This window comes from Schistocerca gregaria, chromosome 10 (assembly GCF_023897955.1).
Source record: "Schistocerca gregaria isolate iqSchGreg1 chromosome 10, iqSchGreg1.2, whole genome shotgun sequence".
In the NCBI taxonomy this organism is placed as follows: domain Eukaryota; kingdom Metazoa; phylum Arthropoda; class Insecta; order Orthoptera; family Acrididae; genus Schistocerca; species Schistocerca gregaria.
This window is the reverse complement of record NC_064929.1, coordinates 72,656,996-72,670,547: the sequence shown is the minus strand read 5'-3', so window position 1 is coordinate 72,670,547 and position 13,552 is coordinate 72,656,996. Positions and strand designations below refer to the sequence as shown.

Below are 13,552 nucleotides of genomic sequence, written 5' to 3'. Positions count from 1 at the left end.
GATTAATAGAAGGAATGCATTTTCTATTTATCTCATTCACTTCAAACCATTTCCATACATATAACTCGCACAACAAATTTTACATGCTACAGTTAGCTCAACTTTAAACCATCGCAACTCATCAAAAGCTAATTGATGCGTAAAAGTTCGAAGTATAAGGGAGATGCGCTTCAAAAATCTCCCAGAAAAATGTGTGTTTTGCATATTTTTGGAAGTAAAATCCAAATGGTGCACATACAAATTGTGTCATTAGCTGAGCATTACTTTCAGGCCAATTAAAATCTTTTGCAATTAGGAATTTAAGGATTTGCGCAACTTGGCTAAGCACCAGCTCCTGTCCATCACTGAAACCTTCCTTAATATTACTGTAACATAGCTGCAGCAAGACATGTTTGAATAACTTGCCAAATGGCCAATGGCTGGGGCTACATCAAAAATTTTTTTGCACATAATATTTAAAGGTATCAAGATTTTTGAAAGTGAATTTTGAACTTAATTGTAGGAATGAATTTTTTATTTATCTGATTCACTTCTAACTGTTCCCACCCTTCAATTCACATAAAAACAAATTTTACGTGCCCAAACAGGAATCGAGCACTAACCCAAACCCTCACCCCAAACTGCGATTCTGCACATGTCCCTTTCAGACATTTTTGTTACAGCGGGGAAGGCCCGTCCACGGGGTAGAAAACCTGGACATTTGTCTGGGTTACTAAAATTTAGAGGTGCCATTTTGGCAGTAAATGTAAGAAAAATATTGATGTAATAAATATTCAGTAACAGAAAAACATTACTGCATGCAAACATAAAATGTAAGTTGCAGTCATGTTAGTGGTTTCAATCGCTTCAGTTAATAAATTTTCATTACTGTTAAACATCTCTTGCAGCGTGGCCTGTTGCTGCACAATCGAGAGCATCCGAGTTTCATCACTGTCCGCAGTGGCGAAGGTTCTCCATTCATTCTAAAACTCCATTGTCACAGTTGTATGAAGTATTGTTACATGACTCATGGTAAAGTGAGTGGCAGCCATGTTCCATTCGTGTAAAAATTCACCATAAGAACATAAAGGAAGTTCTCATACGAAGCACAAGATAGGCCCATGAGGCCCATGAAAGATCCAAAAAACAACATAAATTTTTTTTTTTAATTTTACAATTGATTAAGCATGAAATGCAGTAATCATACTAACTGTTTTAATTCTTGTATGATGTATATGGTTTAAATACCATGTCCAAAGAAATGCTACTAAAACACGGTAAGTATTTAGAATATATTGTAACTGATGATGAGTCTGTTGACATAAATGAGTTTGAATTACCAGAGGAAATTTCAACAGTATACCAATGGCACGCAATGAAAACCATGAACCCCACTCTGCTAAATTTTACAGGAGAAGCAGGTACGGTTTCATAAAAAATAACAAAGTACACCAGTTGCTCCATGTGTAACTATACAATAGAAGACTAGTCAGTGACAGATTAGAGAAATCCATGCACTTCTGAATTTCTCTTCGATACTGGAGTTGTTACTGGAACAACAAGGTAATCACAGACAGATGGAGTTAAGAGGTTTTCATTGCCTATCACTAGTATGTGCTTTTGGGCAGAAAAGCCTAAGCTATGTACTAAGTTTAATTCCAAAGTTCTCCAAATCTGGTTCTTTAAGTATATTGGTAATGGCACCAATAACTGTAGCAAATGGCGAAAGGTGTTTCTCTAAGTTAAAACTTCTAAAAGCCTTTTATGTTTCATACTGCTTGATTATCAGTGTTACCTTATGTGTTTCTTTCTAAAAATGTGTTTATGAAAATTTAATTTTAATTTTAGTCCGGGGTGAAGTAACCGCTACAGTATCAGGATCCTCTAGTTATATGGATTAACATTCCTGAATCCAATATTCTGATAAATTATACGAGATGTAGCTAAAAGGTATTCTCAAACACTGGAAATTTCAGGGCAAAATTATATCATTGTATGACACACAGTTCAGGAGATACAATGTAAATATTGGGACACTTGAGACGTTTGCTTTTGCTTAAAATTGAGTGCACAATTCGAGACCATATTCAGCCAATTTTTCATATTAATAAACTCTTAATTGTAGGATACAAAGTAAGAGGTGTATGACGTCATAAGTATTGAGATGCAGGAGAAACTTGCCTTTTATTCTTCAAACATGTGATGGCTTCACAAATGAATTAACATTTTAAATGCTTGATGTTAAGCTCATAACTGACAAAAAATTTAGAGATGGCTTGAAGTTGTGCTTAAAAAGTTTATTGGAAATTGCTGAGCGCTCTCAATATGAAACACTGGGTGAATATGGTCTTGCATTTTAAGCAAAAGCACGCTTTTCAAGCGTCCCAATATTTACATCGTATCTCCCGACCTGTGTGTAATACAATGATATAATTTTGCCCTGCAGTTTCCAGCATTTGAGAATAGCTTTTCAGCTACATCTCCTATAATTTATGAGAATATTGGATTCAGATCTTGACACTGTCAGTAGACAGATAGTTGATAGTAGTCTGTGTAAAGTTACACGAATGCTTTGTTTGATGCATCAGATGATAACAGCAGCTGAGGAGCAGCAGTGGCATTTTTAAAAATATAAACATTCTTTCTCCTGATACACTCACTATCAAGTCAAGAAGCAGTCCGTGTACCGAGACTGCAAATATGCTGAACTATGTTGTAGATAGTGCACGATCTCCGATTAGAAGTAGCACCTAAACATATTGGCTTTCAATTGTCAGCAACAATATGTCCGTTATCCTAACTGCAATTAGTAAGACCAAAGAAATTAATTGGCTGTTTGGCACTAGCTTCGCCACGTCATCCCAGCTCTAAATGACCAATGAAAAGTCAGAACTTTAAGGTCAATCAGAAAACACTAAGCTTCAACTGCATGGAAGTTTATGTTAATGTTCATTTTCATAAAAAAGTAGTTTTTAGTGCATTGAAGATTTATTACAAACATGTCACCCTTCGAAGGATTTCTTAGAATTAAATACGAGTTACAGAATCCCCCCCGAAAAAGTCATCTGGAGATCCTAACATGAAAAATGACTTAAGTGTTTTCACTATTTTCTTTGGCCATGTAGTTCTATTTTTAATTTTAGCGTTTCTGATGGATGCTGAGGCCAGCAATGATATTTCTATTCTTGTAGTGATATTTCTATTCTATCACAAATATTTGTTAGTTTTTTTCCCAACTATGTCACAATCTCCACTAGTACATGCACAAGGTGGTGTAAATTAACACGGTCGATTGTCGGGATCAAATAGTCTTTAACAAAGATGTGTTTTCTGAGACTGTGGAGGGGGTACGATGAAAATTAATTGATGCAAAGCACACAATTACAAATGTGTTCCATTTGAGGAGAAGTGACATCTGGGCTGGCCACATGTCCCACTTTTGCCAGGGCAGTCCTGGTTTTCACATGGCATTCTGCTATCCCACGAAAACCATTCAGGACACACATTTGTACCCATTTTTAATCAATAAACAAAACGCATGCGATAATAATTCTCACTTATTTAAATACATTTTCTAGAATTAGAAAGTATAGAAATACATGTTTTCACAATACCTCCTATAGCACTATCACATTGGGTTTAATTACTCTTAAGCCTACAGAAAGAGTAAGAGCACATATCCATCCTCACCTCTAACTTGTCGGCCTTCTATTTTGTAGTCCTCGATACAAGTGCTTAACCAAATCCAAACAAGGTATGAAAGTGCTTTATTTAAACCCTTTATCCTAATGGGACTGCAGCCATATGCAAGAATTTTGTGAAGAGAGTGGGCGATGCGGCATGTGTTAGCAGTCCTTATTGAATATTGTTTGGCACGTATGACGCTTGCCCTACCAGCCTGCAGTCAAACAAAATCTTAAATTTTAGTATGAAATGTATCATATGTATCTAATTACTGATTATCAATAATACACAGTTTTTTAGAATGAACAAATTGTACCTAAGCACCTATTATGGGAATTAACATTGTAGAAAATATATCCAAGTTATTGCAGTGAAATTCACATGTTGAACCAACGACGTCGTCAAGTGCAATAGCAGTGGGCACGGAACCATCACGGGTTCGATTGTCGATCAATGGTAGTGTGTCAGCACTTCAGGTGGCGTCACATTTTGCTACACTAGGAAGATGGTTGTCTCCACAAATGCCGTTACTGAGGTGAATGGCAGCTTTAAACGTGCAGCGCACCACGGAAGAAGCCTGGTGGGAGCAGTATTATGCTATGGGAGACATTCTTCTGCACTTGCACTGGACCTGTGGTAGCAACCGAAGACATGCTGATGGCTGCGTACCACCTGCCCACTGTCATGCTTGATGCCTTCCACCCAATGTAATCTTTCAGCAGTGTAACTATCCGTGTCTCTGAGTCAGAACAGTGCTACAGTGGTTTGAGGAACATTACTGTGAACTCATGTTGATGTCTTGGTGACCAAATCTGCCTGATGCAAGTCCTATGGAGCCCATCTGGGTTGCTACCAGGTGCTATCACCACGTATGCAAATCACCAGCTCTTTATTTATGTAGTTCGGTATTTTTTTTTTTTTGGTGGGAGGGGGGGGGGGGTATTAGGGCGCACAGCTACAGTGGTCATTAGCGCACAGACTAAATTATGAATGCACTGCGAGGCACAAAGTTAAAACAGCAACTAAAAAGGACAACAGTATAAAAGGCACATTAATAGGCAAGGGATTAAAAGAAAACAGCATAATCAAATGTCCTTAGACAGGTTTGTCAGGTGGATAAAACGAAGAATGCGAGCAGCTGCTCCTGGGCCATCTGCTAAAATTTCATCCAGAGTACATGGCAGGCCAAGATCAATGCTCAGTGTATTAAAATTCAGTCAGGACGTTAAAATGTGCCGTGCCATCAGTAAATGGCGGGGGAAGTGGCGGGGGAAGTGGCGGGGGAGGGGGGCGGTGATGTGTGGCGGGGGAGGGTGGCGGGAAGGGGAGCGGGGAAGGGGGCGGGGAAGGGGGCGGGGAATGAATTAAAAGGGAGAAAGGGGCAGGATGGGCAAGGGGGAGGGGGAGGGGAGGAATGGGCAAGAGGAGGGGAGGGGAAGGGGAGTGGGAAGGGAAAGAGGAGGGGAGCGATAAGGGGAGGGGAGGGGGAGGGAGAAGGGGAGTGGGAAAAGGAGAAGGGGTTGGAAAGGGAGGAGTGGGAAAAGGAGAGGGGGTTGGAAAGGGAGGAGTGGGAAAAGGAGAGGGGGTTGGAAAGGGAGGAGTGGGAAAAGGAGAGGGGGATGGGAAGGGAGGAGTGGGAAAACGAGAGGGGGATGGGAAGGGAGGAGTGGGAAAAGGAGAGGGGGATGGGAAGGGAGGAGTGGGAAAAGGAGAAGAGGATGGGAAGGGAGGAGTGGGAAAATGAGAAGGGGATGGGAAGGGAGGAGTGGGAAAAGGAGAGGGGGATGGGAAGGGAGGAGTGGGAAAAGGAGAAGGGGATGGGAAGGGAGGAGTGGGAAAAGGAGAAGGGGATGGGAAGGGAGGAGTGGGAAAAGGAGAGGGGGATGGGAAGGGAGGAGTGGGAAAAGGAGAGGGGGATGGGAAGGGAGGAGTGGGAAAAGGAGAGGGGGATGGGAAGGGAGGAGTGGGAAAAGGAGAAGTGGATGGGAAGGGAGGAGTGGGAAAAGGAGAAGTGGATGGGAAGGGAGGAGTGGGAAAAGGAGAAGTGGATGGGAAGGGAGGAATGGGAAAAGGAGAGGGGGATGGGAAGGGAGGAGTGGGAAAAGGAGAAGAGGATGGGAAGGGAGGAGTGGGAAAAGGAGAAGAGGATGGGAAGGGAGGAGTGGGAAAAGGAGAAGGGGATGGGAAGGGAGGAGTGGGAAAAGGAGAAGGGGATGGGAAGGGAGGAGTGGGAAAAGGAGAAGGGGATGGGAAGGGAGGAGTGGGAAAAGGAGAAGGGGATGGGAAGGGAGGAGTGGGAAAAGGAGAAGGGGATGGGAAGGGAGGATTGGGCAAAAGGAGAGGGGGATGGGAAGGGAGGAGTGGGAAAAGGAGAGGGGGATGGGAAGGGAGGAGTGGGAAAAGGAGAGGGGGATGGGAAGGGAGGAGTGGGAAAAGGAGAGGGGGATGGGAAGGGAGGAGTGGGAAAAGGAGAGGGGGATGGGAAGGGAGGAGTGGGAAAAGGAGAGGGGGATGGGAAGGGAGGAGTGGGAAAAGGAGAAGGAGAAGGGGATGGGAAGGGAGGAGTGGGAAAAGGAGAGGGGGATGGGAAGGGAGGAGTGGGAAAAGGAGAGGGGGATGGGAAGGGAGGAATGGGAAAAGGAGAAGGGGATGGGAAGGGAGGAGTGGGAACAGGAGAGGGGAATGGGAAGGGAGGAGTGGGAACAGGAGAGGGGAATGGGAAGGGAGGAGTGGGAACAGGAGAGGGGGATGGGAAGGGAGGAGTGGGAAGAGGGGGGGTGAGGGGACAAAGGAGCAGGAGGGGGGTGAAGGAGGGGGCAAGGGGAAGAGGAAGGGGGAATGGAAAGGAAAGGAGGCCGACACATTCCCACCTAGCTCCACATGTCTGCAGGCTCTGTCCATGTCCTTCACACTCTTTAGATCCCGCCGTTGGTTTAATGTTGTCGTGCATCCTCATTGGAAGTTGTGGATTCATAGCCCACCAAGATGAATCAGTTATATGAATGTGTGGTGTCTGCTTTTCCAACATGACTGAAAGACTAGACATCGTGCATTCGTATACTCTATCTTTTCCTTACATTCTGAACTGTAGCTTCCACTGTTTCATTTTATCCAGAAGCTAGTTATTACTCACCTGGATGACAAGGAACTTCACAAATGGAGCTCCATCAAATGCATACCTACTGATGTCTAACTCTAGTACAAGTGAGGAGCGAGAACGGTACCTGAGGTTTATCAGCCTGTCGGGGAACTTGGCGAACGGCACAGCTCGGACGTTGCAGGAGTTGAGGTTCAGACAGCGCAGATTGGTCAAGTCGAGGATGCAGGCGAGGCCCGGCTGGAGTTGCGACAAGTTCATCTCCTCCATGAGCAGAGCGCGCAGCACTGGGAGCCGCGCGAGGTACGGCATCAGGGCACCACCCAGTCCTTCACACGCGGACAGGTCCAGGCTGCACAGACAGACAGTGTCGTCTAGGAAGAAAGAACATTCTGTCTACAGAGAAGAGTGGCTGACATACTAAGCCCATTTTACACGAGGGACTCTGATCAAAATTTACTATTCTTGGTGGTTGCACGTACCACAATGTAACTTGGCCTCTAATCATGTTACAATTGGATTTGTGACACTGATAAGCAGTAATCAATAATCAACTGATTGTGCAAAGAGTAAATTTTTAAAATTTTTAAAACCTATATATATATATACTCCTGGAAATGGAAAAAAGAACACATTGACACCGGTGTGTCAGACCCACCATACTTGCTCCGGACACTGTGAGAGGGCTGTACAAGCAATGATCACACACACGGCACAGCGGACACACCAGGTACCGCGGTGTTGGCCGTCGAATGGCGCTAGCTGCGCAGCATTTGTGCACCGCCGCCGTCAGTGTCAGCCAGTTTGCCGTGGCATACGGAGCTCCATCGCAGTCTTTAACACTGGTAGCGTGCCGCGACAGCGTGGACGTAAACCGTATGTGCAGTTGACGGACTTTGAGTCAGGGCGTATAGTGGGCATGTGGGAGGCCGGGTGGATGTACCGCCGAATTGCTCAACACGTGGGGTGTGAGGTCTCCACAGTACATCGATGTTGACGCCAGTGGTCGGCGGAAGGTGCACGTGCCCGTCGACCTGGAACCGGACCGCAGCGACGCACGGATGCACGCCAAGTCCGTAGGATCCTACGCAGTGCCGTAGGGGACCGCACCGCACTTACCAGCAAATTAGGGACATTTTTTACTCCTGGGGTATCGGCGAGGACCATTCGCAACCGTCTCCATGAAGCTGGGCTACGGTCCCGCACACCGTTAGGCCGTCTTCCGCTCACGCCCCAACATCATGCAGCCCACTTCCAGTGGTGTCGCGACAGGCGTGAATGGAGGGACGAATGGAGACGTGTCGTCTTCAGCCATGAGAGTCGCTTCTGCCTTGGTGCTAATGATGGTCGTATGCGTGTTTGGCGCCGTGCAGGTGAGCGCCACAATCAGGACTGCATACGATCGAGGCACACAGGGCCAACACCCGGCATCATGGTGTGGGGAGCGATCTCCTACACTGGCCGTACACCTCTGGTGATCGTCGAGGGGACACTGAACAGTGCACGGTACATCCAAACCGTCATCGAACCCATCGTTCTACCATTCCTAGACCGGCAAGGGAACTTTCTGTTCCAACAGGACAATTCACGTCCGCATGTATCCCGTGCCACCCAACGTGCTCTAGAAGGTGTAAGTCAACTACCCTGGCCAGCAAGATCTCCGGATCTGTCCCCCATTGAGCATGTTTGGGACTGGATGAAGCGTCGTCTCACGCGGTCTGCATGTCCAGCACGAACGCTGGTCCAACTGAGGCGCCAGGTGGAAATGGCATGGCAAGCCATTCCACAGGACTACATCCAGCATCTCTACGATCGTCTCCATGGGAGAATAGCAGCCTGCATTGCTGCGAAAGGTGGATATACACTGTACTAGTGCCGACATTGTGCATGCTCTGTTGCCTGTGTCTATGTGCCTGTGGTTCTGTCAGTGAGAACATGTGATGTATCTGACCCCAGGAATGTGTCAATAAAGTTTCCCCTTCCTGGGACAATGAATTCACGGTGTTCTTATTTCAATTTCCAGGAGTGTATTTACAATCTATATATATTTCTGAAGAAGAGAAATTTGTTAACATCGAATATAGATTTAAGTGTCAGGAAGTCGTTTCTGAAAGTATTTGTATGTAGTGTAGCCATGTATGGAAGTGAAACATGGACAAGAAATAGTTTGGACAAGAAGAGAATAGAAGCTTTCAAAATGCGGTGCTACAGAAGAATGCTGAAGATTAGATGGGTAGATCACATAACTAATGGGGAGGTATTGAATAGGACTGGGGAGAAGAGAAGTTTGTGGCACAACTTGACTAGAAGAAGGGATCGGTTGGTTGGACATGTTCTGAAGCATCAAGGGATCACAAATTTAGCATTGGAAGGCAGCTTGGAAGGTAAAAATCGTAGAGGGAGATCAAGAGATGGATACACTAAGCAGATTCAGAAGGATGTAGGTTGCAGTAGGTACTGGGAAATGAAGGAGCTCGCACAGGATAGAGTAGCATGGAGAGCTGCATCAAACCAGTCTCAGGACTGAGGACCACCACCACCACCACCACCACCTCCCACCAACAACAACAACATACAAGGTGCTGCCTGAAAGCTCCCATAATACATCAGTAAATAAAATCACAGTATCCAGATCTCACTCCCCATCATCGCCTTCAAAATAGCCCCATTGAGCCTGTATATACTGCTTCCAGAGATTTTTCCATGAACAGAAAACTCCCTGCAATGTATTTTTTCAAGAGTGTGTGTAGTATGACTTGTGATTCTGATTGAGTTTCCTCAATTGTGTGGAATCTCCAGCCTTTTATCTTGAGTTTCTGTCCTAGGGAACTAAAACAAACAAACAAAAATCATTCAGAGCAAGACCGGGAGACTACAGCAGATGGGGAACAATCATTAACTTGTTATTCACCAGAAACTTCTGGATGGCCAATGAAGTGTGTAACCTCACATCGTCACGATGGAGGAGCCAACCGTCCACATGCCACTTTTCCAGATTTTTCTTCTTATGTTCTTCCTCAACTGTTTCAGGGCATCAAGGTATAACACTCCATTAATGGACTGACAACAAGGGTCGAAGTCCTAACGAACAATTACTTTCACATCGAAGGAACAGATGAGTGTGGATTTCACAACTCTCATCACTTGCAAATGTTTCTTGGAATGGGGTGATTATGGATTCTTCCATTGTGTACACTCAGCTTTCATAAGCAGTAATAATTATCAACATAAAATATAATTCACTTTCTAGCCTTTCATGAAATCCTCTGTGGACTAGTGATGCTGTTTCTGCTAATTGCTGAGAATTTGCAGCACAAAATTTATGGCAATCCATTGCTTGTACAATTCATTGGGCTTGGCCCATAAGACATCCCCACAAAATTTCATATGTTCTGGATAGTCTGTCTACCGTCTTCCAGCAACGTATTTTACACAGCAGCACCATCTTGAAGAGTAAAGCCGGCAGATGGCTGTCCTGTGTAGGGATCATCATGATTTTCAACCATTTGGAAAATGTTTAAAGCAGCTGTTAGTCCAACTCTGATGTAACATCTCTGTTTCTGCCACTGTTTTTCAAAGTCTGAAACAAAATTTTATGCACACACACTGTTCTTGGACACCTAAAAATGTCAATTTCACAAAACATGCAATACATGACAATGGGAAGTTTTTACTATACACAATCACCTATCAAAAAGCTACTTGAGATACTGACTCGTTAACGATATATGAGTTATCACCTGGTGGTGTTTTTTTTGCACTTGCTACACTTCAGAAGCTACACATATGTTTTGGGAACTTGTAGAGAGCATCTCTTCATTTCTGCATGCTTCAATTGCCATTTTTATACAAATGGACTACTACTTATTTTTAATTACATGTCACACACAAAAATCAATTTCTCATTGCAAACATACATTCTTCAATACTGATTTTTATAACCAATTGTTAATAAAGATTGTTTACATTAAAAACATACAAATCAATTTTTTTCAACTATGTATCTTACTTCTATCTTTAAAAAGGGCAATAACAATAAATGTAGTAACTATTGAAGCATAAGCCTCCTGGATTCAGCCTATAAATTATAAGCCAAAATTCCTAATGCAAGCTCTAAAAGATCATGGAAAAGCTAATCTCTATAGAACATTTAGGTTTTAGGAAAGAACAATCAACTATTCACAATGTTATTACAGAGCAACAAATTATAGAAAAAGAGACAAGAGTTCAGAATGGAAACCCACACTGCTTATATGGATTTTCAGAAAGCATTTGATACTGTGAATCGAGAAATGCTATGGAATATCCACCTCACCTCATAAATACCAGTAAGAGAATATACACAAACTCCAAAATTGATATAGATATGGGAAATATAACAACAAAGCCAATGAACACACAAACAAGTTCATTTATATTGATTTGACCATCAGCGAGAGCAGCACTGCTAGTTACAGCTACTAATAAGGCAAGTACACCATTCCTCGTGACATATTTTTACAAGCTTCAAACAGGAGCGACTGCAGTAATGGATATGAACTGTGATGGTTGTGTACAGATGCGAGCCGAGTTGGTGACCCTTCGCTCACAGCTCCAGGCTGCTTTGGATTCCATTACACGGCTTGAGGCTGCTGCCAAGGGACATCACTGTGGGGGATTGAACACGGCGATGGAACGGACATCAATCCCACGTGCCCTCCGATCAGTCCTCAGCTGTGGCTGCCCCGGGTACTGCCTGCACTGAGGGTGACCCCTCACCCACCGTCAAGTGGGAGATCATTCCAAAGTCTGCCACGCAGCGAAAAACTTTCCGAGGTGCTGATCGTAGGGCCTCCCCAGTTTGTTTGACAAACAGGTTTCGGGCGTTGTCTGTGGCTGACGATGTGTCTGAGCCTGATGCAGTTGTCCACCCTGTTCCAGAGGAAGCTTCTACACCCGCAAGGTCTGGGCATTCACAGAGGGTGGGTTTGCTGGTAGTTGGGAGCTACAATGTTAGACGTGTAATGGGGCTCCTGAGGGACATGGCTGCAAAGGAGGGGAAGGAAGCCAGTGTGCACTCTGTGTGCATACCGGGGGCAGTCATTCCGGATGTGGAAAGGGTGCTTCCGGATGCCATGAAGAGTACAGGGTGCAGCCAACTGCAAGGTGGTGGCTCATGTCGGTACCAGTGACGTGTGTCGCTTTAGATCAGAGCAGATTCTGTCTGGTTTCGGGCGGCTAGTGGAAATGGTAAAGACTGCCAGTCTTGGCGAAGCTCACCATCTGCAGCAATGTCAATAGAACCGACTGTGGTCCCTTGGTGCAGAGCCTAGTGGAGGGTCTGAATCAGAGGCTCAGGCGGTTCTGTGACCATGTAGCCCGCAGATTCCTTGACTTGCGCCATCGGGTGGTGGGTTTCCGGATTCCGCTTAATAGGTCAGGAATCCACTACACACAGGAGGCAGCTACACGGGTAGCGGGGGCTGTGTGGAAGAGACTGGGAGGTTTTTTAGGTTTGAGGGTCTCGGGGAATCACAGAAGGAACGTCCGTCTAAACTAGGACAGGTAAAACACAGTTAGGTAGTTGCAGAAACGATTTGGTATTGTAGTTTTAAATTTTCGTAGCTGTGTTGGGAAAAAAAAACAGAGCTCTAAGCCCTAATAGAAAGCACTGAATCTCAAATAGTTGTAGGTGCAGAGAGCTGGAAAAAGTCAGAAATAAGTTCAACCAAAATTTTTTCAAACAATCTAGCAGTGTTCAGAAAGGATGGATTAAATATAGTTGTTGGTGGAGTATTTATTGCTGTCAAAGGTAGTTTGCCTTGTAGCGAAACTGAAGTAGATAGTTCATGTGAAATAGTATGGTTGGAGGTTACACCTGACAATCGGACTTAACTATTAATTGGATCGTTTTACCAACCCCCCCGAATCAGAAGATAAGTAGCCTGCTCATACAATTATAGTTGGTGGTGACTTTAATCTATCCTCGATATGGTGGAAAAATTATACGTTTAAAGTTGGCAGCAGGCATAAAACATCATCCGAAATTGTACTGAACGCTTTCTCAGAAAATTATTTTGAACAATTAGTTCATGAGCCCACTCAAAGCGTAAATGGTTGCGAAAGCATTCTTGACCTTCCAGCAACAAATAGTTCTGGACAAACAGTGAGTATTGTGACGAATACAGGGATTAGCGACCACAAGGCAGTTGCTGCTAGGCTGAATATTATAACACTTACAACCATCAACCCCCCACCCCCATGAACCATGGACCTTGCCGTTGGTGGGGAGGCTTGCATGCCTCAGCGGTGCAGATGGACCGTAGGTGCAACCACAACGGAGGGGTATCTGTTGAGGGGCCAGACAAACGTGTGGTTCCTGAAGAGGGGCAGCAGCCTTTTCAGCAGTTGCAGGGGCAACAGTCTGGATGATTGACTGATCTGGCCTTGTAACATAACCAAAACGGCCTTGCTGTGCTGGTACTGCGAACGGCTGAAAGCAAGGGGAAACTACAGCTGTAATTTTTCCTGAAGGCATGCAGCTTTACTGTATGGTTAAATGATGATGGCGTCCTCTTGGCTAAAATATTCCGGAGGTAAAATAGTCCCCCATTCGGATCTCCGGGTGGGGACTACTCAAGAGGACGTCGTTATCAGGAGAAATAAAACTGGTGTTCTACAGATCGGAGCGTGGAATGTCAGATCCCTTAATCGGGCAGGTAGGTTAGAAAATTTAAAAAGGGAAATGAATAGGTTAAAGTTAGACATAGTAGGAATTAGTGAAGTTCGGTGCAGGAGGAACAAGACTTTTGG

The 13,552-nt window shown here is 44.6% G+C and overlaps 1 protein-coding gene across 3 annotated transcripts in view; it reads right to left on the bottom strand.

Moving 5' to 3' along the window:
• Nucleotides 1–13,552, bottom strand: part of LOC126293435 (uncharacterized) — a 119,484-nt gene that overhangs the window by 13,418 nt on the left and 92,514 nt on the right. For all 3 annotated transcript variants that reach the window (XM_049986660.1, XM_049986661.1, XM_049986662.1), the window contains exon 8: nt 6,888–7,112. In XM_049986660.1, coding sequence (XP_049842617.1) covers nt 6,888–7,112 — 225 coding nt within the window. The remainder of the gene's footprint in view (nt 1–6,887; nt 7,113–13,552) is intronic.